The following is a 24,052-nucleotide window of genomic DNA, read 5'->3' as shown; positions in this document are numbered from 1 at the left end:
TGCAGTCTTTGCACTGGCACACAACTGAAGCTGGTGCACATTTGATTATTGGCTGCTATAACAAAATCCAGGTGGCACATGACTGAAGGAATTACTGTCTGCATGTTTAAAAAAAATCACCTCATTTCCTTTAATTATTAAACTACTCTACACTAAAGCACTGCAGGTCAGTAGAATTTATCTGCAAAAAAGCAGCTGCTGCTTCATAAAACTCCATTACCTTCATTTCTTCTCTTCTGACATTGCTGCACATTTTGGCTTTTTGGCAGGAGTAAATCTGCCTTTCTGCACTGACACAGGAACTGGGAGCTCCTCTGTGGGAGATCTCACTCCCAGCCTGGGTTCAGAGCGCTGGTTCCTGCCATGAGAAAAATCCCAGCTGGCCCCAAAGCTGCACCCAGCTCTGCCCCAAAAACACAATCAGGGCTGAGAAATAAACCCCACAGTCCTTTTATTTCATTTGTGCCCACTGCTACCTTGATAGTTTTTAACTGAAACGGTTGTCAAAACAAATCCTTTATTTAATAATGCTATCAACCAAAAGAAGAAAAAAAAATACAGATTTTATTGTAGTGCACATTTTTTTACCCTGGACACCCTCCTTTCAAGTCCAGTTTTAAGATGCCAAAAAAGCTTTCCCTTTTGAGATCTGATCAGTCTAACCATGACTAAGGCAGGGCTTTTTCCATATATATATTTAAAATCAGAGCATTAGCCAAAAGGTATTCTAATATAAAAAAACACTTCTCTACTGCACAACTAGAGCAGAGGAATGTTCTAAGCCTTCAGCATAGCAGAGATGTGCAAGACCTGCTAAAACCCAGAGGATTTTCAAAAGGAGATTTGAGCATCATTGTTACCAATGAGCAAGTGCAGAGGCAGGTGTGACACTCAGTCACCTCTGATTAGCTATTATGGACTTCTTGAAATTCCATTTCAGCTGTGCATTTCTGCTCTTGTGATTCCAACAGAGGCTGCTGCCTCCCCATGGGCAGGCTCAAAAGATAAAGGAACAAAGCAGGGAACTTGCACAGCACAAAGAAACAGATACCATCCATGGAGCAGCTTCTGAGGCAAATTAGGACTCCTACTAACAGAACCAAATTGCTGCCTCTCTCCCTGCTTTAATAGATACCTTCCAAGAAGGAGCATTGCATTACAGTGTTTTTCCACAGAAAGAAGACAAGCAGTATGTGAGTCTGTGAACAGTCTGTGGATGTCATGTCAAGCTGCACTGAAAAATGGGAATCCTCCTGCTGAACTCTCTCATTAAAGTGCCCAAACACGAATCAATCCCTTTTAGTCAGTTCTCATTTATTGCTATAAAGCCAAGTACCTGCATTCTCAGGGCCAGATCAGCATTTTCCCAGCTTGTGCTGAAGCAAGCACAGCATGAGAGAATGAGAAACAGCCCCCTGGTGAGAGTCCCTGTCCCACATCCCTGAGTCAGTACAGGCATCTTCAGGAAGCTGAGCTTCTCTCCAGCAACAGCCTGATCAGGAATTCTCTCTGCTCTATTCTGCCCAGTCTAGGAACTGCAAGGTTCATAATCATAAAAATTTGCCTCTTCTTGCACCTCCTATCTAATATTCACTTCAACAGGAATGCAGAGCTATCAGGAACCCAATTATGTCTGACTTAAAAATCACACCATGATTTTAGCTAACTAACTAGCCAGCTGCTACTCTTCTCTTCAGCACTGGAGAAGCTCTCTGGACTGTGAACACAAAGAGCTTGTTAACACATACAGCAGAGAGATTTCAGTGAAAAGACACAGACAGTCCATGAAACAGAGAAGCAATCTGCACTTTAAGTCTGCCACGTTGTCCACCAGCCTGGACTATGCTAATCACATCTCTCAGTGTGCTGTAAGAGCTGTCATTGCCAGACTGCACTTAATCACCATTCTTGCAGCAGCAGTGAGCAGAGTTCATCTTTTTCCCTTTAATAAGAGCCATTACATCATTCTCCAGCATGGAAACTACGAACTGGGAAGGTCAAAAAGTTCTTAATTAGAAGGATTTTTATTACTGTGATAGTTCCGTTCTAGCCTCAATAAGAGAAATCTGCAGCACAGGCAGCAGGAGTTGGAAGGCATCTTGGATATAGGAAGCACTGTTTGAAGCCTGTGGAAAAAAAATCAAAATACACACATGAATAGCCATGCTACCAATCAGCTTTACTCACCACATATTCATTTCAAACAGCATTGATTATTGCACAGAAAAAAACAGAAGCCTAGTGCTTGCTGGATTTTAAAGGCTTCATTCTAGAAATCAATTTTATGTCAAGTTTTTGAGGGGCTTTATGCCAGTAGGCAAAAAAAAAAAAAAAAAAGCAAATGGCTTAAAGACTGCCAAACAAGATCAGTTCCAATCCAAATGCAGGATACTGTTCTCAGTAAGAGAAGAAAAGAGTTTATTTCTAAGTGGAGCATAGCATGCTGTGGCAGGAAGGAAGAACACGTGAACATGAAACACCCCCTTCCTACCACACCTCAGATGGGAAATGTTAGGACTCTTCTATGCTAATTTCTGAACTTGTCTAAGATTTGACTTTGGACATTTAAATGCTAAAAATCCAGACTGCTGAATTTAGTATGTGTCTCCTGACCCATCATAACTGTGAGCTGACACTCACTCCTCACTAAGTAACTCATCTTTTGTGCAAATCTACAGACATTTATCAAAACTTTCAAGTTATTAGACAGGTAAGCACAATTTTAGACCATGGGTTAGAGAACTTGGCATGCATAAGTATCCTAAAGTAGGAAGAAGCAGAACATCTATTTTTAAAGTATTAGCTTAAAGTTTTAACGTTAGCATAACTGACCTCCAAAAACACTCCAGTGATTAAGGGATTAAGCACATCTGCTTTCTCTTTGACCTGTAGAGATCAGACATATATTATCCTGATTGAAAATTTAATCACATTTCTTCAAGCAAGATAAAGCTAAACTCTCAGTAAGTTTCAAACCACCACTGCTCCCTTACCCAGAGGAAAGCCAAGCCACAAGCTGAACAGCCTTGTAGCATGCAAATAAGAACAAAGAAATCTGCATGTGCCCAGCACAGGTCAGGTATGAATACACATCACATCTTCAAATGAATTGGGGACAAGTGGGGAATACAGAGATGATGATACCATCTTCAGGAACACCTGAGTGCTTTGGAAAATCCACAACAGGGTCACATTTCATTTGTCTCTGTCTCCTTAGCACTGTGAGCATCAATTCCCACCCTCACTCTTTGCCAGGCTCTCAAAAGCTCAGATGCCACAGTTTGAGGAACTCTAGCCTAAAAGATCAGTTAAAAACTGCATATGTAAACATCAAAAACAAAAAGCAGTTCCTGGCAAAGATCCCAAGGCTGTAATCAAATAAGCACATCTCATTCCTAAGAACTGTGGTGTAACTCTTACCCCTGAAGTTGTTAAGCATGTTGTGAACTCTTTAGAGAAAGCTGACAGTTCTTTACACAGCATGATAGTCAATCTGTGGAGAAGACAGGGAAAACAATGAGGTAAACACAGTCCTCAAGATTAGGTTTCTTTCAAGTTTAAAACATAAATGCCCTATTTCTATGCTTACCAAGTTAAAATAAACCAAAGTTGATATAAATGGTGTATGAAGATTCAGAAGTTTCCCAAATAAAATAGAGAGAGAAAAGATGGGGAAATAAATAATTAAAGCAGAAGACCTTAAAGAGCACTCAGAGGACACAGAGCCATTCCAGAAGGAACAGTACTAACTTGCCTTTTTTTACAGGCAAGTGTCATTTTCTGAAATAGAAAGTACTGCACATTTCAGACACATGCCAAGTGTCTCCTGTGCAGTAATTTTGCCATCTCATGTACCAAGCATACTAAATGATTAACAAAGAGGAAATCAGGAGTCACTTTGTGCACCTGTTTTGTTATGTTTTAAATCTCTGCCTACTGACTAGCACAAGCTTAATGCAAATATTCTTCTAGGCTACACAAAGCTTTCAAGAAGAGTTTCCTCTTTCTTTTCAAGAAATGCCTTTAAGCTGGAAAGAGACAGCTGAGTTCTGTTGGAAGATAATGATGCCACCATCACAAATTCACCCAAGTCCCATATTTAAACACCTATGCAGAATTGAAGAGCCCTGCATTGCATGGATTTCCAAAGAATTATCAGACAGTTTAATCAGTAATTTTATGCTATCCATTTACTGAGAGATGCACTCACTGTGACAGGGACTTGGCTCTGTCTGTGGCTGTCACCTCCTGTTTCTGACCATAGAGAAACAAAGCTGCAGTTTTGTGAAACATTTCAATGGAGCAGGCTGTCAGTTCTGCCAGGCTTCTTATGGCAAATGCATGAATATCCTGCAAGAGTGACAAAAATTCTGCATACTACACAAAAACTAGCAGCTTTTATTATTTAAAACAAGTCAATCACACAACAAACTATCACTGCCCTTTCAGACCTCAGAACCCACACAGAAATAGAAACACATAAACCTTGTGAGTCACAACTGTAACTCAGCAGCCAGACAAACACTCTGCAGGCAGATATCTTTTCCTTGATTACCCAGTTACCTCTACTGATTTCTTAGCATCCTGGTCACCATCTCTGGATTCTACTTCTTGGTTTTCTTCATTTTCTTTTTCTTCTTTAGGAAGACTACTGTTGAATCGTGCTATCCACTCATGAGCAGATGTCCTCACCTGGAGCAAGAAGTGCCATAATATTTAATGACTGGAATGAAGCCCCCCTGCACACCACAAGACAATGGAGCAGCTACAACTCCTTTTGAGCTTCTGAGAAGAACCAGGGTAAATAATCCCAGTGCCTTCAGGATTTTGCAGAAGTTTGCCTGCACTGATGCAGTTGAGGGCATTTGTTTCTCTAGCACCAGGGGTTGGAGTTTACCAACAAGACCAAACTATCAGAGTTGCTTTAAAAACATGTCTGCAGAATGGTGCTGCCACTTGGTGGATCTGAAGGGTAGTGAAATGATGGCAAAAAAGACGAAACTTCCTCACACCAGCTCCTGAAGACAGTAAAATGAGATGCTTTGCACCAAGAGCAGGCCTTCAGCTCATGACTGTAGGTTTTTTTACTGTGGTGGCTGAAGGCTCACATAACTCTGCCCCATAAAGTTGAAGGCACACCTCCTTTGCATACCATTGCAAAAAGATGTAAAATATGGCTTGTTTTCATGCATTTGATATTTTCACAAGCAAAGCAGGTGAAGAGAAGCCCTTCCCGTGAGGAAACTCTCCAGCTTTTAGAATATGGAAAATAACTCACCGTGATCACTTTGTCTGGCGTGGAGGAGATGTGCAATTCTGAAAACAACTCTGTTACTTCTTTTGTGAACTCTTCATCTCCTGAAGGACAGGAAAGGTTAAAGAATCCACACAAAGGACAAATTTAGGAATAAGCAGCACTTCAATGCACAACTAGTTCTGCACAAGTCTGTCAACTGTTTTCTTAATTTCTCTGTGAATCATCACCTCAGGCAAGAATGCATCAAATTCAGTCTTTTCAAATACGATTTCTAAGGTAAGTTCTGCAAAGGTGGAGACATCAGTGCCTGAAGGTTAGTTCCTGCTTTCTCAGTTCTGGCTTTGTAGCTAAGGTAACTCCTTTTTTTTATTTTTTATTTTTTTACAGGCAGCCTTTTATAACACACTAAGTTGCACATTACCTTGGAGAGTCTGAAATATCACTTAGAGCCTATGGTTCTCCTATTATATATGGCACAGCAGATGTGAGATCCATTATGTGCAAATATAAAAGATACATTAAACGTTGAATGATAGCAAGTGCAGGTGTGTAAGCCCTCCCTGATGAGCATTTAGGTAAAAGCAATGCAAGAAATTTACATTTAAATCCATGTAATTCTCAAGAATCAGGGCTCTTGTGTGCAAAGGTACCTCTGAATCTTTTGCTCTGTGTGGCTAACTCTCATTTAAAAAACAAATAAAAAGGCTTTTGCTCTTCCACATGTTGGACAACTCTGTTCAGTTTTCCCCTCCTGGTCAAGGAAACCCACTTTATCTCTGAATTAGCATCTTGGCTCAGGGTCAGTTGTATGAACTGCCCATGAGTCAAACAACTCTAACCCTGCTCTGGCAAGAAATCATTCCTGCTACAGGATTACTGCACAGCTTCTCAGAGGTGAAGGGTGTTGCTACCTGTCATGCCCTTGGACAGAAATGGCTTTAGGATTAAACATCCAGCTAAAAAATAATTTAAATTTGGCATCATGCCCATTGCCACTGATCAGGGCTGGCTGGTTCTGCACTAGGACCAGCTTCTCTTTTCAAAACCTGGGGCTCTCTTACCCTTCTTTTCTTCCTCTTCTTCTTCAAAGAATTCAGGCAAAGAAAATGCTTCTTTGAGTTGCTCCATTTCCTCCTTCAGTGTGTCCAACTTCTCTCCAGAGAGGGCATTCAGAACTGCTTTCACCTGGTTAAGGGCAGCACAGCCAAGAAAGAATCAATAAATCCATCCAACAGGATGGAAAATGCAGGCCAAGGCAGCAAAGCAGCAGGTGTGAGGAGAGTAACTTGTGAGAAGTTGGAGGACTTGAACTGCAGGAACTGAGGCTGGGAATGGCTTTAGGAGCTGAGGACAGGACAAACTGCTCCCAAGGTAAACACCAGATCCTAATGCAAGGATCAAAGTGAAGCTCTGTAATCATTTTACAGCAAGTTCTGAGCACTTGATTTTACATGCATATACATATATTTCTAATCTTTTTTCCCCTGCTCAGCTGAACTCAAAATAGAAAGCAAAATGCTCAAGGCCATTACCTTTGATTCACTCTCTCTGGAAAGCATCTCTAAGGCCTCCAGATGCGAAAGACCCTGAAACTCATCAAACAGTAACCCATAATGGGCTTTCTTCTCAGTAGCCATGGTAACCTCGGTAGCTGTCTGCTGCTCTTCTTTCTCCTTTGCTTCTCTTAAGACCTGAAAAAGAAAAGCAGAGGCCTCGTGACAGTGCCAGGAGATAAAGAATATACAGGAGGAGAGGGTTTTTGGCTCAATAGCAAAAAATGGCTGCTTAATGATAGGACCACAAAAGAAGGGAGAAGAGATGAGAGAAACCAATGAGGTGCTGATAGGGAAGTGCTGTACCTGAGATAATGTAGAGGTTCTGTTTATGAGGCCCTTTGTTTTTTTGAATCCAGGGTCTCCCTCAGCTATTACATCCATTGTCTTCTTGCCGATGAATTCCAAGGCATCCAGACCTCCACTAATAACACTTTTACCCTGGGAATCAGATTTGGATAAAGACAGCACATAAAACTCAGAGAAAATTACCCAATGGAAGAAATTGAATTGGGAGGGTTTTATCAGCAATCTTACAGCGTGCACTCACATAAAAGCCAAATTGGTCCTTGTCACCCTAAATTCAACCCTAATCATCACACAGAGAGCAGCAGGACATGGAAAGAGCCACAACACATTATCACCCAACAGCTTATTACAGCACCCAGACAGCTGCAGCAATCTGATGGGAAATACATTTTTTTAGTTTGTGAATAAGCTGGCTCTCAGCACATTACAGATTTCAGTTCTCATCTTTCCAATAAGAAAACACCAGACCTGTGGATTTTGACTGCTAACTTTTGTTTGAGCCTTAAAAGCAAAAAACAGAAGCAAGCTTTCAATCTGCAGCTCTTTCAGATTCCCAGGCAAATTGACAAGACAGCAGATCACAAAAGCAGTTTCTAAGGGTAATGGCTTCCTTTGAAGTGCATTTCTCCTGGTCACAGGAGCAAGCTGATTTCCAAGCCAACTGAGCTAGTTTCACATAGGTTTTTTGAAGAGGAGAATGAATTTCATCTCTAGTTCTGTGGAAATCAGTGGAAATACTCCAGGAATGAGTCTGACCCTGCATTTAGCTGATACTCCAAAGGAAAGACAGAGATGACAGGTACAGAGGTGACATGCACAGAAATGCATGCTCTGCACAATCCACCATTAGGATTTTTTTGTCAGGTACCAACATTCAATACAGAACTATCAAAATTCATAACATCTTTCACATTAGGTGTCAGTAAAGCAAGGCCCAAGATAATGGTTTTCTGAAGGCTGGAAGAGTTTATCACCATGCATCCCGCAACTGTCAAAATTAAGTTTCTTCTTACAATGTTTCAGATCAAAGGCCAAAACCCCAAAGCTCCCTTAAACCCATTTTCTCCTGCATTCCCAACTCACTCACTGTGCTTTGGACAGCAGTAGAGATGGTTGATAAAACTTCAAGAGCCCCAGCAATAGGGAAGGAGCTGCCATCATCAGCTGCATCAGCGTTGCTGGCAGCAGGATCCTCACTTCCTGCATTAGAAGGCAGAAAATTAACTTCCTGACCTCCAAAAAAATAAAAGATCCTGTCAGCCACAGAGTGGAGAAAATCAACAGACACCAAATATCAGCTAGGAGCAAGCCTACAATTCGGATTATCTTCCCCCCTACTTTTCAGAGCTAACAGTACTAAGCAACACAGTATTATTTAAATGATTTTATTATCATTCTCAAGGCGCAAGGTGCAGAGTAAGGTGATGTTATTTTGGGGCTCATTATGTTGTGAAAAACATTGCAGGGCTGTTCTCATGCAGTACAAAACTGACCTCTTGCACCATCTTTAGACTCTGACGAGATTTCACTTGGACTGGGGATCCCAAGGGTTGTTTCTGCTTTTTCTATGACATTTGAAATACCTTGACCTAGAGAAGACAGAAATCAGAACAGAAACAGGATTAGAGCTGCATATTCTTTTTTATTTTTCTGGATTCCTTCTGTTCAAAACAGTTTAACCAGCATAAAAACCTCCTTCTATCCACCTCACCTACCAATGTAATGAACCAAGGTTTCATCTTAGCTTTTAAATAAAGTTGTAAATACTGGCAGAATACTAGTTTAAAATACCAGGTGAAAATTACACAAGCGCCTTAAAAACCTGAAAGTAATTCTGCCTGTGCATATCTCTTTAATCTCACTGTACCTTTTGGTACAAGCTTTTCCCATTACTTGAACAATTCTCTTGACATTTTTCCAATAATGGCTGCTATAACTGAAATCCTCTTCTCCAGAAACAAGTTCTAAAGCACCAGCTTGAGACACAACACATGATTAAAATATTTATCAAACACCAGAAAGAGCCTTACCTACAGTAGCTACAGTAGCAGACGCAGTTGACAGAAGAGATTTCCCCCAGCTTCCCCAGTAGCCCCACCCTGTCTGAACTGCAGGAGGATCTGAGACCTTTAATGAAGAAACACAGAAGACTGATGCAGGCATCATGGTGAGGAAAGGAACACAAGCAGACTGACTTGTGACTTTTGTGCAGCTTTTTCATTTCAGAGAACAGCAATGTGAATTTTCAGAAAGGAGTGAGGCTTATGCTCGGAGCTCTCCTGTGCTCAAAGCCGTGAAATGTGAAGTCCCATCTTTCTGAGCAAGCACAGGAACTTACCTTGACGGTTTCACCTGCAGGCTTTTCCGTGGCAGCAGGCTGGCTTGGGGGCTTGGGTTCAGGTCTTTTCCGAGTCACAGGCACAGTCTCTTGTTGTTTCCCTTCACTGCTCTCAGAGCAGCCAAGTTCCTCTGTCTTCTGTTCATTTTCAGCTTTGTAAGAGGTTTCATCTTTCAGATTTTCACCACTGTCTTCCTCAGACATGACTACAAACATCCACAGAAAGCAAAGCAAATAAAATAATCCCTCCCTCGCACTTTGACATTAGTTCAAGAGCATCACATTGGTGCTTTAAATAATTAAACACAACAGTGTTGCCACATGTACCCACATGTGTGCACACCAAATTACGTCTGACTCAAAAATAGCATACTTGGAAGTTTAAAGTCCCACAGGGACACGTGGCTTTATCTAACTGACACACCCTCTCCACAGCAAAATAAACCAGCTTGCTAACTCTGAAAAACAAATGAAGGTACAAAAGGGCCTCAGATAATTAAATCCATTACATGTCTCACCAAAATAAAAGTGAAAACAAATCGCTTGGAATGGCTGGGATGGCTTGAGGTGTGTAGGACACAAATGGGGACAGCAGTCAGAGAGCTGAGCAGGCAGGGAGGCAGAGAGTGGGTCACTCCTGTGACTGGGGATGAGCACGAACACCCCCAGGAGTCGCGGTGAGCTCCAGCCGCCCCAGCAGCCGCCCCAGCCCCGCGGCCCGGGCTCGGGGAGCCGGGAGCCGGGAGCGGGGCTGTCCCGCTGGGCCCGGGGCCCGCCTGTCACCCCTCCGGGCTCCTATGACAGCACCTGCGGCACAAGTGCCTTGCAGGGCAGGGAGGGACAAGCCGGGACCCCCACGGTTCCCCAGGATCACACTGGGGTGACACTGCTGTGCCCCCTGTCACTGATGCAATCGGGGCAGCTGGCGGGGCCTCAAGCGAAGGACAGTGACAGCTCCGGCTGCGGGCTGGGCACCGCCACCCCATCTGCCGGGACCCCCAGGTCACCCCCGGCACCCTCCTCACCCCGCAGCCCTGCAGGCCTCCCTGTGCCTCCGCTTCCCCGGGAGACCCCCAGAGTCCCCTGACCCCCACACGGGGCTGTCCCGTATGGCACCGCACGGTCCCCGAGCCTCCCCGTGTGACTCCTGCCGCACACGGAGCCCGCCAGGTGCCCGCACCGCCCCGCCGTGGCCCCGCCTGCCCCGCAGCGGTCCCCAACGCCCGTTTGCCCGCGGGGCTCGCTGTGCCCCGCTGAGCCCCGGACCCGGTGCCAGCCCTCACCGTCGGCGCTCGGCGCGGCCCCCGCGGCTCCGGGCGGACCGAGAGCAGCGAGGCCGGCGCAGAGCGGCCCCGGCGCTGCCCCGGAAGCGGCCTCGGCTCGGGGAAGCGCGTCCGGGCGGCGGGGCCGGCGGCGGCGGCGGAGCTGCGGGACGGGCCAGGCCGGGCCGGGCAGCCTCGTCCCGGTGAGAGCGGTGGTACCGCCAGGTTCACCGGGCAAGCTCGGGGTCGGAGGGCAGCGGCGGATGGGGAGGCTGCGGAGCCATGTCCCGCCTCGCTGTTTTGGCGTGGAAATAGGGGCAGTAGAGGCAGGTTTGGAGGGCAGCGAAGGCGGCGGAGGGCCTCGAGGGGAAGCTACAGGAGGAGCGGCTGAGGTCACTTCGTCTGCTCAGGCCGGAGAGAGGGAGACTGCGGGCAGAACTCATCGGGGTCTGCAGCTCCTCCCGAGGGGCAGCGGAGGGACAGCTCGGATCCCTGCTCTGTGTGACAGTGAAAGCACCCAGGGAACGGCTGGAGCTGTGCCAGGGGAGGTTTGGTTGGAGATCAGGGAAAGGTTTTCCCCCAGAGGGTGCTGGGCACTGCCCGGGCTCCCCAGGGAATGGGCAGGGCCCGAGGCTGCCCGAGCTCCAGGGGCGTTCGGGCAGCGCTGCCCGGCACGGGCTGGGACTGTTGGGGCGTCCTGAGCAGGGCCAGGAGTTGAACTGGATGATCCTTGTTGGTTTTCTTCCAGCTCAGAATATTCTGTTTGTGTTTCTGGCATGACATCATGCCCCAGTGACACCAGCCCGCGTGATGTCACCCCACCGTGTCCCAGTGCCCTCGGATGCAGTGCGGTCATGGTCATGTCGCATGTCCTGAGTCCCACTGCCACCACCAGCTGGCACCAGGGCTTTTCCACCAGTGAACTAGGGCTGTGAGGACAGGGTGATGTTAAGTGGAACTTTGTGGCTGGTCGTTTTTAGCTGACAGGACAAAAAACCTGTTTTGGTGCACAGTTGATGGTGTGTCCTGGTGAGTTATGTGTGATAGACTGCCAAGGGATAAGCACAGCAAAACACCGTGTCCTGTCAGGCAACCAGGGGATGTGCACGGGAAAACAACAAATCCCATCAGGCAGCAGTGAGGCTGGCCCTGGGATGCTGTGGATTTGCCCCTTAGGATGGTTTTTGGGCTGTGTGTGCTGCCATTCCCCTGCAGAGCTTTGGCTGGTGCAGAGGGTGAGCCCTCCCTGCAGCCTCTCCCATGCTGGAGCACCCGGAATGGCTTTTGTCAGCACCGTGCTGGATGTGTTCATAAACTTCCCAAGAGTTCCTGTCTTCAGGGCTCTGCCAAATGCATCTCCCTCTCTGACAGAGGGTCAGAGGGGGCTTGCAAATGGTATTTCTGCAAGACATCAGCAGCCTGTGCTCTGTCAGGTGTGTCTCGGTTTATTGCCTCACGTTACTCCAGGTATGAAGTGATGTTATAAGCAATGGATGTAAAACCATATAACTTGCAACCTCTTGGGCCCCAATTTTGCAGTGCCATATAAATGTGTGTAATTTTAAGTACTATCAGTGCTTCCACTGACCTCAGTGGGACTACTTAGAGTGCTCTAAGTTAGACACAAATACACTTCTTCAGGGTAGGAGCCAAGGATGACTCATACAAGCACATGCATCACAGATTTTTATCTTTCCACTGCTATTTGTTGTTACAACCTATGGTTTAATAAAGGTTAAATGTGTTGAGTTCAGCTTCAGGTTCAGTTGTAAAATAGCCAGTTTCTATGCTGGCACATTTCATCTTGATTGAGCTTAACACTTTGTTGAAGAATTGTGATGTTGGCACTGATCACGCTTTATCCTTTTTGGGTCCTTTAGCAGCTGTTTTGCATAAGTGCAGTGGATGAAGAATACGGATTTTGCAAATCATTTTATTGTTCCCAGCACTCGGCAGTGAGAGATCATTGTCTGCTTAGCAATAATGGCTTTTCCAAAAGACAAACAATTTCTAATAAATCAGACCTCGAAGAATTTAATAGTAAAATTAAATGACCCATCAGCAATGGTTTATGCATTATGCAGGCTCAGTGCAAGGATAGTGGAGAGCATATGCAATTACTGAAGATAATTATTCTTATGAGGGAAAATGTTGCTGAGTATTTCTTGTGTTAAATAAATGAGTGAGATTCCTAATGTCATTTAGGAACAGACGTCAGAGACGCTTGGAAACCTTAACAATTCAAATTTAATAATTTAAAATTACAATTGCACAGGCAAAGTACAAGAGGATTATTCTCTGGGATTATTCTCTAATAAATCTAAAGTATCGGTTGGGTTGTTATTGTTTTAGAAGACTGAAAGTTATGTGCCTGTGATTCAAGGGTGAAGATGAAGGTTTGTGTTTGCTGCAGAACTGTGGTCTGTTTTAATTGCATCAGGTGCTGTGAAATCAAGTCTGATGCATGCAGAAGTGCATTTTGAGCTGAAGGCAGCTGGGGCATAGGGTGATGTCTGGGACCACAGCACCTCACGTGCCCCCACAAGCTGTGACAGACCTTTAAAGCAACCCAAATATCAGTGGTCCACAAACCACCACCAGTCCACTGCCTGTCTGTGTGAGGTTGCCAAAGCAAGCAGGTCAGTATCAGCAGCCTTTTGCAGGCTCTGAAAATACCAGAGGTCTAAAAATGGAAGGTAAAACCACTCCCTCAAACAGAAGAATAGTTGCTGATCAACAGCAGCCTTAGTATTTTTTTTAATTCAGACCTGTGCTGTTGCTGTGGATGGGATGCTGTTCTTCAGAGGCAGCAGGACTCAGTAATGCTTTCCCTAAAGTGTAGCTGGTGAAAAACAGGAATGAAGGAGGCCTTGGTAGTGGTTTTAACTGTTTAGCTGTGGGAAAGTGGCTCCTCCAGCACAATGGTATAATTGAGTTCTCTGCACTAGTCTCATCTTAAATGAAAGGACAAGAGGCATGATAGAAAACAGAGTGGGGCCAATGATTAAAAAAAAGAAAAAGAAGAAGGCAGATGAAGGGATTTCTGTTTACAGAGAAACAAGTAGGGAGCCTGTTTTCCAGTTTCTCTTGCAGGATTCAGTGGGTGAGTTGGTTAGTCAAGCTTGAAGGAGAGTTGGACACAGCTGTCTTCTTTGCCTTCTTTGTTAAACTGGCTTTGGCAATAGCCACAACAGAAATGGAAATGGGTCAGATAACACATTTCTCATCTCATCAAGTCTGGAATCTGGTTTGACCTTCGACAAATTAACTTTCACTGAAAAAAATTCCCAGTCTGGATAGCATCAGCAGAATTCCCCCTTTTGAATATGCTTAGTTTGTCTCTGATGAAAGACAATTACTAGAAATCAGCTGGTTTTATGCATGTTACTTTATTTTTCAGAAGTGCTTTAGATAGTATTAACTGGTAATTCTAGAAGGATGAAAAGTGTCTGCATTATTTATTAAGTCAATGGGTCCCTTTGTGTTGTGGTATTTATGGAATTCCCTTCCACTAACATCTGTTATTTGTAGAAGATAATAAATTTGAAGTCACACAGTCAATGATATGAAGTGAGATATTTTTTAGTATAATATTTGAGTTTGTGGCTTCTGTACTTTGTAAATGTTTTTTTAAGGCTCTGGATCTGTCTAGATGGAATCATAACTTCAGGGAACACATATTAGATTAGAAATTTTCTTGAATCGAGCTTCCAGGAAAATTGATAACAGATTGTCTCTTATCAGTGTCATCTCATTTTGTTACAAGTTGGTTTTATTCTGGCTTGTGTACAAAAGACAGAAAATTTGTTGTATCCTAATGTCTTAAAATATCTTTTGTGCACATTAATTTGAAGAGTATCTGTCCCTAGACAAAACAATTTTTTTCACATATTTATGAAATATGGGTGGACAAGACAATGAAGAATATATGACTGCTGAGATGAAGCAGCATAAACTAAAAGATTTTCAACAGGAGCTCATTGTAAAACAAACAAGATTAACAGGGAGCAGACTTAGAAAATGCAGCAGCAACAAGAGATATTGCAAAAAAGGAAGTATGTGTAGACATCAGTGTCCTGCTGTTCAGAAAAGGACTTCCTCTTCTGGCTGTAGATAACAACCAAGAGACTTTTCCCAAGTAATTAAACTATATTATATAATATTTAGGCATCTAATATCAATTGTGCCCCTAAAGTCAAGTAAGTAGATGTAAATGCTAAAAATCAGATGTGCATGTGTGCACTTTGGTTTTTCTTTGGGTAGTAAATGGAAGACTGGCTTTAGAAAACCAGGGCTTAAAAGCACTTTGATATTGGTGGAGAGGCAGGCAGAAATTACATCCTCTTTCTTGCTTTTCTTCCTCTGTTAAGAAAGCACTTTTTCTCTGGTAACAAATGCAGAACCCACTTTTAAAGATAATTGTGCATTTTGAGTAGTCTGAACAATTTGTTCTTTTTCTAAAACCTTTTTCCCCTTAATGATTATTGTTCCAGAGATTATTTATTTGGTTGGGAAGATGAACATCTAGTGGACTGGAGGGTTGTGCAAATGCCTTCTTACCCTCATTTTATCACTGTGTTCTGAGCAAAGCTCTGATTTGGAACCTCTCAGTTGACAGTTTATATTATGATATTTGAAATCTGTTTATTGGAAGTTTAATATGAATACATGGTAGCCTTGTGATCACTAATAAACTTATTGCTTTTTTTTTTTTCCAGTTTTACTTCCAGTTTCCACTTCAAATATTGATGGTCTTGAAAGTGCACTTGGATCCCAGACATTTTCCATCACAGAACAAATCAAGAGCTCCTCTCCTATCTCAGAGCAATACAGACAGCTTAATATCATATGACCTCATTTCTTCAAATTAAATGAAAGAAGAATTTTCACTAGCTTTCCATGAAGCTCAGCTATTGCCTGTTAATTTTGACTGTTAGTGCTGGTCTTTCAGCTGGATTCACAGTGGAAAATGTAGCTTTTAACAGGACAGTTGCTTTTAGGCCTTTCAATGCATCACTTCATGCAGTGTCTCAAGCTTTAATAAGTTCTCCAGCACACCATGATATCATAGCCAAAGAGGGGAGCAGTGTTTTAATTGAATGTAAACTGAACATCAGCCAGTATGAACATATCCTTTGGTATAACTCCAGAGGACACCTGCTTGAACAGAAAGATGAAGGTGAGTTTTCCTGCTGTTTTCTGTCCATCATTATTCCCCTTTTAAACAGTATTGGAAAACTCCTGTGACTTTGTTATAATTTTCTCTTCCTATCCTCCTGTTTTTACAATTGGAAGATAAAGAGAGAGCAAAACAAAGTCCTTTGCCCTCTGAAATGTTGCATGGGAATTACACCTGAGTATTTCTGTTCCAGCCTGCTTTGGTGCCCCACAGAAGGAATGTTCAAGAGTCATCCCAGTGTTCCATACAGAAGAAATGAGACTTCATCTTACCCAGCACTAACTGATGGGTTTATTTATTATTGATCTGGTTGAAATTATATTTTTCCAAATGCATGAGTTAAACACAGTTCTCCACAACTTGCAGCCTTTTGAGCTGGCAGTTGGTGCTTTAATTTTGTTACAGGATATGTTTTAAAACATACTTAGTACATTTATTTTTTGGTTTATGCACCAGTGAGACTGTGGAAAATAACACAATATGTAGTGGCCAACAATGGAATTCATGCTATTTAACCCTTTTGAACTGTAGGGGAATATATTTTCCTGGCCATTTGCTCTTGTAGTTCTATCCCTGCAGTTTTTAATTTCAAAAAATGTTTTAGAGATACATGTGTTTTTCTCTATTAGTATTAATGAAGGTCATCGAACTAATTGATAGGATCTTGTTGGAGGCCATCTTTGTGCCTTAAGTATTCAGTAACCTTTTTGTAGTTATAATGCCATCTGGAGATTAGTTCAAAGTACAGTAATTAGAAGAATAAGTTATGAAAACAGTTCAAAGCAGAGTAATTAGAAGGAATGAGTTATGAAAACAGTTTTCCCCCTAAGTTATAAATGCACAGCAAATGCTGTATAGAGCTTCTTGTATTGATTTCTCTTTTACTTGGGTTTTGCATGTCAGCACTGCATGCTCAGCAGAATACTGTCTCAAGAAAATTCTGGGTTCTTTTGCCAACAGAGCCATTTACAGACTGATCTTTTTCATGGGTCGCTGGACGTTTGACTCTGAATGTATGGAAAATTAGACTTTATAGAGGACAGTCTTTTAACCCAGGGTGAGAAGCCCTAGTTAAGAATTAGGATCCCTATCAGAAAGAACCAGAAGCAGACTGGAAAGTGCAGATGAGAGAAGGAAGTAAAAGTAGTGTAGCAAGCATGCAGAATAATTTACCATTAAGCAGTATGATGGGTAAGTGGGTTATGGCTTTCTGTGTCACAGGCATGAAAGGGACATTTCAGTCCTTGTACACCTTTTTACTGTGCTACAAGTGGGCTGCTCACTGCCAAGCTCTGCCTCCTGATGATGTTTACCCTGGGATTTTTGTTTCACGAGCTCTGTTTGTTTCTTGCCCCTGTGCAGATGACCGGTGGAGGATTGCTGATAATTCCCTCAACATCACAAAGGTCAGCTTTGCCGACCGGGGCCGGTACACGTGTGCAGGCGTTAGTCAGAACGAGACCTCGTACTACACAGTCACCCTGAGGGTTATCTTCACCTCAGGGGACATGAGCATCTACTACATGATCGTGTGCCTCGTTGCCTTTGCCATCACCCTCATCCTGAACATCACCCGCCTGTGCATGATGAGCAGCCACCTCCGCAAGACGGAGAAGGCCATCAACGAGTTCTTCCGCACGGAAGGGGCCGAGAAGCTGCAGAAAGCTTTCGAGATAGCCAAGCGCATCCCCATCATCACCTCCGCCAAAACGCTCGAGCTGGCCAAAGTCACTCAGTTCAAGACCATGGAGTTCGCTCGCTACATCGAAGAGCTCGCCAGGAGCATTCCCCTCCCTCCTCTGATCCTTAACTGCAGGGCCTTCATGGAGGAGATCTTCGAGGCCGTGCGGGTGGAGGACCCCGACGAGGCGGGCAGGGAGGAGAAGCAGCCCGGGGGCTGCGGGGCGCCGGCCGCGCTCTTCCCCGGCAGCGCCCCCGTCAAGCGCAGCCATTCCCCGGCCGCAGACTCGGACGACGGCTCCCTGAGCGAGCAGGGCCAGGAGATCGCCGTGCAGGTGTCCATCCACCCCCAGAGCCAGGGCCACGGCATCGACGCCGTGTCCCACGGCAGCTGCCACTCCGTGCCTGCTGAGGAGGGCGCCTGCTGAGCCGCAGCTCGGGCTCTGTGAGAAAAGGGTCTGCAAACAAGCTGCCTCGTCCCGTGTGCACAAGAGTTTTCCAAGTTGCGAGGTGCCAGAAGTAGTTTGAAGTGTGTGTTTTCTGTCTGTGTTGATTAAACGATTCCAGTCTGCTAGAAAAGGCTGTTTGGAATATTGTGTGAGGGCTTTTCTTTCTAAAGGAGGCTTGCTATATTTAAAATATTTACAAAACAGGAATTCTTTGTCCTTGGCTCCTTGGTAGCTTTTGATACTTCAGATCTGTGTGAGAAGGGACCAAGCTGAGCAGTACAACTTGCAATAAGAACTTTTCCTTTGTGAGCTCCTTCTTTATTCACCAAGTTGAGCTGAAATTCCTTTGAGTCAGTGGTGTTGTCCTGATGAATTGAGTTCTGTGCTCTTTTTGAGTTGCCTCTTGGTGTGTGTAGCCCATCAGAACCACGGTGAGCTTGAACAAATCTGTTTCGTGTCACATGCTTGTGTTGCTATCAAAATGTACTGTACTTAGAAAAGAATAGTGCCAGGATCTGCTGCTGGATTAAATGAATTGTTGTAGTTTCAAAGCAGCTTAAAGAACAACCAGGAGGTCTCAAGTTTTCTGTACATCTGCAAGAAACTTGTGGGTATTTTAAAAGCTTGTTGCTTAAACTTGGTGCTGATTGCCAAAGCGCCTTACCCTGGTCCTGTCCCACAGAATGGAGCAGTGACAGCACTTCTGGCACTGCCTGGCTTTCCATTATGCTGATTTCACTCGCTATAGAAAATCCAAAGTTTTATATTGTATTTGATGTTGTGGTGAGAAAAGGATGACAGTAATCACATCGTGGCAAAACAGAAATGAATTCATCATCTACAGACAGGTGTCTGAGCACATCTTCCTGAACAGCATTATAATAAAGCAGGTGAAAAACAGTGACACTGAGTGGCTCTGCTCTGGCTGGTGCTGTCAGAAGGCAGTGGCAGAGGGAGTGGGGCTGGCTGAGCTCTTTGCCAGCCGCTGTTTGCAGCAGGGGAGTGACTCACTGGTGGAGCCCAGCCTGTGTGCTGCAGAGGTGGCAGAAGGGAGCTGCAGCTGCTGACATATGTGCACAAATCCTTCACCAAGGATCTCCCACCTGGCTCCCTCAGCTGTAGAGATCCAGCCTCCAGGAATGAGAGTGCAGACAAGAATCTACTTTCTTCTTCCACTCTTTGGTGCTGTTTTTTTTTTTTTTTCCTCCTTAACATTTGTATCACTTAAATAGCATTTTATATCCTGTTGAGATTTAGTAGATGTAAAGCTTGTAAGCACTCCACATATTAATTTCTTACAACTACTGGAAGCATATTGCCATATAATTTTAACAGCTTGGCAACAGGAGTGCCATTTAATTTCACACAACTCTTTTTTCTTTCCTTATTATTACAGAAATGTCAGTTGAACAAGTGATTCTGGAGGGCTGCTCAGGATCCTTAAGAGGATTTGACATTGCATTTACATGAGTAGAGGTGGAAAACAAGCAGGCACAGTGGTAATGGCAGGGTGGGGCTGTCTGTGGTAATGCATGCTCAGGAAGAAGGGGCTGCATGAATTACAGTAACCATATCAGAGACAGGGAAATGACAGCATCTCTTACCATTTTAAACTACCTTCTGGGGAAATTCCTGCAGTCAGCCACCAGGTAAATCACCCTAGTTGCCTTTGGCCTGTCAGGTAAGAGTAGTGTTAGTCAGGAAGGAAATTGCTAGCCTTTATTACAGTAACATTCCCACCAGCTTGGTGCCATTTCCAAGACTGTAGCAAACTTTGTCTGTTTCAGGGGAATAAACCTGAGTAGCTGCCTCAACAGTGACTTCTTTTTTTGCTTCCATAGTTTGATGGCACTTTATGTCCAGGTGAAAATTTTGTATAGTTTTGTGTAACCTGTCTAGCTTCTTTTTTGAGGTTATCAGTGTTAAAAGATACTCTGTGGATATATATCTATTTCTCTTATAAGAAGGAGGCTGCTGGCTTCACTTCTGTGCTACAGTGGGTTCTGCAGGTTTGTTGCACATGTGTGAGGGGAGATTTGAGAGTTTGCAACCCACTGGTTGAAAGAGGTGAAGGCTACAAGAGAAAATTATTTGCTTTAATCTCCTTTGTGCCACAGGCCATCAGAATGTACCTGCACCTGCCTTATTTCCCTATAAACAGCTCTCCTTGCTTCTCTGGAGCTGTTGCATAATGTGCAACATATGGATGTGTTACCCCTAAATAAAACCACAGTGAGAGATGCCACTGCAAAATCGAAACAATTTAATTGCTTCATAAGAAGCAGTTACGATTGACAGATGTCACATCAGAAGTGGCAGCAGAATGACACTGGAGGTGTGTCAGATGAGTGACAGGACAGAGCTGTTTCGAGACAGATTTGATCTCTTTTTTGATTTTTATACTTTATTTACACAGCTCCAAGTTCTTGCCAAGCACATTTAGTGCTGGTGTCTTCATACATCCTCTTGCTGGTTGAAAGAGTGACCATGCATAAAGGTCCTCAGAAATGCAGTTGCAATGTCAATTGCTGGATAGCAAAGCTGAGAGTTTTCCTGAATTACTACAGTATTTTGTTCCTTACATGAATTTCATTCCTGGGAAGGAGGTTGTTTTGTAAGGATTTCAGTATATCAGGAGCACCTTCTGAATGGAGGAGCTGATCCTACTCCCACTGAATTCAATTAGAGAGGATTTGGAGCTCTGTGCATTTTACAGATTTTTATGTATCTGAAAGCAAGGACAAAGATGATGCTAAATGGTAAAAGTGATTTCCAGGGAATAAAATTTGACACCAGTTTCCAAACAACTTGTGAACTATTCTTGTTACCCTGAGAGTAGATGTGTGCAGTTAATGTCTTTGATGAATCTAATTGAACATTAACATGGAAAGTGTTTCTCTCTTAACTTTTTGTAGGATGAGGAGAATCTACAGTGGTTTCCTTGCTTTAAACTAAAGTCTCTGACAATCAGAAGGCTATTCTATCTGTGACTTATTTTAAAAAATATAAAATCTACTTGTTATCCAAGAGTACCCAAAACTAACTTTGTAGTGATTATTTGTATTACCTGGATTGTAATGTAACTGTTTAATGTAACCACATAGGATTTCATACTTTCATAAAATGAATTGGTAGATTTGCAAAATAAATTGAAAAGAAAAACCTTGTTCTGCTGGAATTTTCTGTTTTACAAGTGAGGAGTGCCTGTCTCTCTGAGGTTATGTAGCAGCTGTATTGAGCTCAGCAGAATGTTGTTAATCAGCCTGACAGAGGTTATTGGGATATTCAGTCATCTGAAGGACCATTCCTGCTATGACATCTTTGGATCTTTTTTTTTGGTCTCACAGTCTTCAACAGCATCTAATAATTGTTCCCAGCTGCATATACAAACAGGTACAGACCTGAAATGGTTTCAGGAAGGCCCTCAAACCTTTACTTCTTTGTGTGTGTGACGTTCAACCATGAATCTGTTTTATCTGTTCTTACCTTTCTCACATGCTGGTACTATTCTATATTGTAAGCACCTTTCTCTTTGTAATCCCTCACCCCAAACACCAGAAATCCACCTTGCTGAGAAGCCCTCTGTAGTGCCTTCCTTGGGCTGTGCAAGTGTGAATGAGAGCAGAATTCACCCAGATTGCTTTCAAAGAAGAGTCTCTGGTTGCCAGTCTCTGCACAAGGCAGATAATGGCATTACAGCTGAATATTTGGGGATTTTCCCATGAGAATCAGCTGCCTAAAGGAAGAATTATTGGACCCATACTCCTCAGGCTAGGTCAATACCCAGTCAGCATCTGCTTTCTATCTCCTTGTTGTGAGAGATGCATTAATGATAGCAGTTCAGTTTTTTAAAGCTCCTGTAACCTGATCCCTCATGATCCTATCCACAGTGAACAAATTCATCTGCATCCATTTAGAGCACTTTTCCATCTGGTAACAACAGATCATTGAAAAGGGAGCTGCATTAAGGATGATTGTACTTTAATTTTAGGTGCACGCCTTATAAAATACATTTTTTTCTTAATGTTACGGCACTTCTGTGAGTGAAGTCTCCAGCTGGAGACACCACAGTGTCATTCAGCTCAGGCAAGTTACAGCTTTATCGACTTCCCTTCAGCCAGGTCATTTCACACCAGCTGAGTCTCTTTCCTCTCCTCTTTTTTTAATTGGATAGCAGCTCATTCAGATGTCTCCAAATACTGCCAGCTTTTTTGCATGTGGAAGTGAGAATTACACCATCATTCAAAAAAAAAAAAATCGTTCTGCTAGATGCTGAAATATCAAAGAAGCCCTAAAAGCTGGGAAGTTGTTCTTTATCCCTGGTAAAGCAGTACCTACTCTTTGGTCATGCCTGGCTGCCAATGAGCGCAGTAATGCTGAGCAATTAGGCCTTTCATTTGCCTTAGGCTAATTAATTGTTTGCACAGTGCCCTGAATATGGAATCATTTTCCTTTTGGAAAGAATAAAAGGATTAGAATGGCTTTATCCCAAGTTGCTCTGAACGTCTTTTATTTATTTAATGGGAGAAAAATGCTCTGTTGCCCCAAACCCAAACCACCCACTCGAGCGTTACGGCTGCTCGGGGACGTCTCCGGCAGTGGGGATGTGAGCACATGCACATCTGTCCATCCAGATGGGACCTGGGGGTCCTGCTGCATGGCAATGAGTGTGCAGAGGCTGCAGCCACGTCTGTGTGCGGCAGGGGTGGGATGGCAGCGCTGCCAGGGGCTGCAGGGGGATGAGCATCCCTGCATTCAGCTGCCTGCAGCAGCACGGTCGCTGCGAGCTGTGGTGGCACTGGGAGGGCAGAGCTCTGGCTGGGCACTCTCTGAACAGGTTTGTACTGAGGGAGCCCAAGCAAAGGGGAGCTGGGCTAGGATTTCATGGAGAAGGGACTCAGTGGACACAATATTGCAGAGGCTATTGCCATCTCTTCTGTATGTTTGCCCTGTCCAGTGCCTCTTTGTGCTACCGTATTATTAAGGATATATTTCATGTTAAATGGTTCTACAAACGTGGAAAAAGCCATTTCAGTGGAAAGTGAAGGGACATATTCAGCTCTAAGTGCAAGGCAGAGGCTGCCATCCCACAAACTTCCCCTGAAGGGGTTGGAGATAACTGGCTGCAGTTCCTCCTGCCTTCCTATAAGGAGAGCTCCCTGCTCTCTGTAAGACTGTTATGGGCCATCTGCAAGAGCTGAAAGTGAAAATTCTGTCCCTTCCTACTTTCTGTTCCTCTAAAGATCAGGACACTGAGAACAGCCCTGGGTCTGAAGGGAGCATGAGAGGCCACCTAGGCTGTGTTCTCAGCCACAGATGTCCATCCTGGCTGTAAAACAGCTGCTGGCAGAGACGTCACATCTCCCAGGCAATCTGTTCTGCTAAACCCTCCAGACTACTGGAAAGGTTTCCCTAATATCTGCCACAAAGCATCTCTTAATGCATCACCCATCTCATCCCTTCCATGCCTACTGCTGCCACATCTGCAGCCCAAATCAGGGCCACCCCAGACAGGCAGGACAGGAACTGGAGGGCAACACAAATCATGCTTGGCTCCATGTGCCTGCCTTGCCTGGAGAGATGCTTCTGTGTTCAGCCTGAGCTGGCAGAATTTAACTGAAGTCAAACTCCTTATGTTTATTTAATGCCTGGATATCTGAGTGATGCTTTCTGGGCTTTGGACATTCTTGCTGTCTGTGCTGGGTGATGGAAATGTCCCTGACACCAGAGCTGCTCACATCAAAGGAGTAGCTCTGTTATTCTGGGTGCAGCAGTCTCATGGTAGCTTTGCATTTGTTTGTGATAGGGGAATGGAAAGCAGCCACTGCAAAACACAAAAGACTGTCCCACCATGATCTCAAGAGATTTTCAGCATTTCACTCACTTTCTCTCCTTGGTGTCTTCACTTTAGTGCATGAAACTATCCAGAAGTATCTTGCCTGGTCAATGGGAGAATCCCAAGTTTCTTTATTTTTTCTTTTCTCTCGGGAGTTTTTCTCAAGCTTAACTCTCCTAAATAATGACT

At 43.9% G+C, this 24,052-nt stretch overlaps 2 protein-coding genes across 3 annotated transcripts; one reads left to right on the top strand and one right to left on the bottom strand.

The window, feature by feature from the left end:
* Nucleotides 1-508: 508 nt before the first annotated feature.
* FAM114A2 (family with sequence similarity 114 member A2) lies at nt 509-10,813 on the bottom strand. The gene is made up of 14 exons (XM_058035059.1): nt 10,741-10,813; nt 9,458-9,663; nt 9,150-9,246; nt 8,613-8,708; nt 8,207-8,319; nt 7,117-7,251; nt 6,790-6,948; nt 6,319-6,442; nt 5,279-5,358; nt 4,564-4,692; nt 4,211-4,350; nt 3,421-3,493; nt 2,833-2,886; nt 509-2,126 (listed from the first exon to the last, which is right to left on the bottom strand). Exons 2-14 carry the CDS (start codon nt 9,659-9,661, stop codon nt 2,028-2,030), a joined length of 1,503 nt encoding a protein of 500 aa, XP_057891042.1. The 5' UTR covers nt 9,662-9,663; nt 10,741-10,813; the 3' UTR covers nt 509-2,027.
* A 43-nt stretch (nt 10,814-10,856) lies between these two features.
* MFAP3 (microfibril associated protein 3) lies at nt 10,857-22,519 on the top strand. Of its 2 annotated transcripts, none has more exons than XM_058034992.1 (3): nt 10,857-10,922; nt 15,438-15,898; nt 17,261-22,519. In XM_058034992.1, the coding sequence occupies exons 2-3, from the start codon at nt 15,619-15,621 to the stop codon at nt 18,004-18,006; spliced, it is 1,026 nt and encodes a 341-aa protein (XP_057890975.1). In that variant the 5' UTR covers nt 10,857-10,922; nt 15,438-15,618; the 3' UTR covers nt 18,007-22,519. The 2 variants fall into 2 exon arrangements, with proteins under 2 accessions (XP_057890975.1, XP_057890973.1); XM_058034990.1 differs by lacking the exon at nt 10,857-10,922 and adding an exon at nt 11,736-12,186.
* Nucleotides 22,520-24,052: the final 1,533 nt, after the last annotated feature.

Source organism: Melospiza georgiana, chromosome 15, assembly GCF_028018845.1.
Source record: "Melospiza georgiana isolate bMelGeo1 chromosome 15, bMelGeo1.pri, whole genome shotgun sequence".
NCBI classification, from domain to species: Eukaryota; Metazoa; Chordata; class Aves; order Passeriformes; family Passerellidae; genus Melospiza; species Melospiza georgiana.
This window is presented reverse-complemented; position numbering and strand designations above follow the sequence as displayed.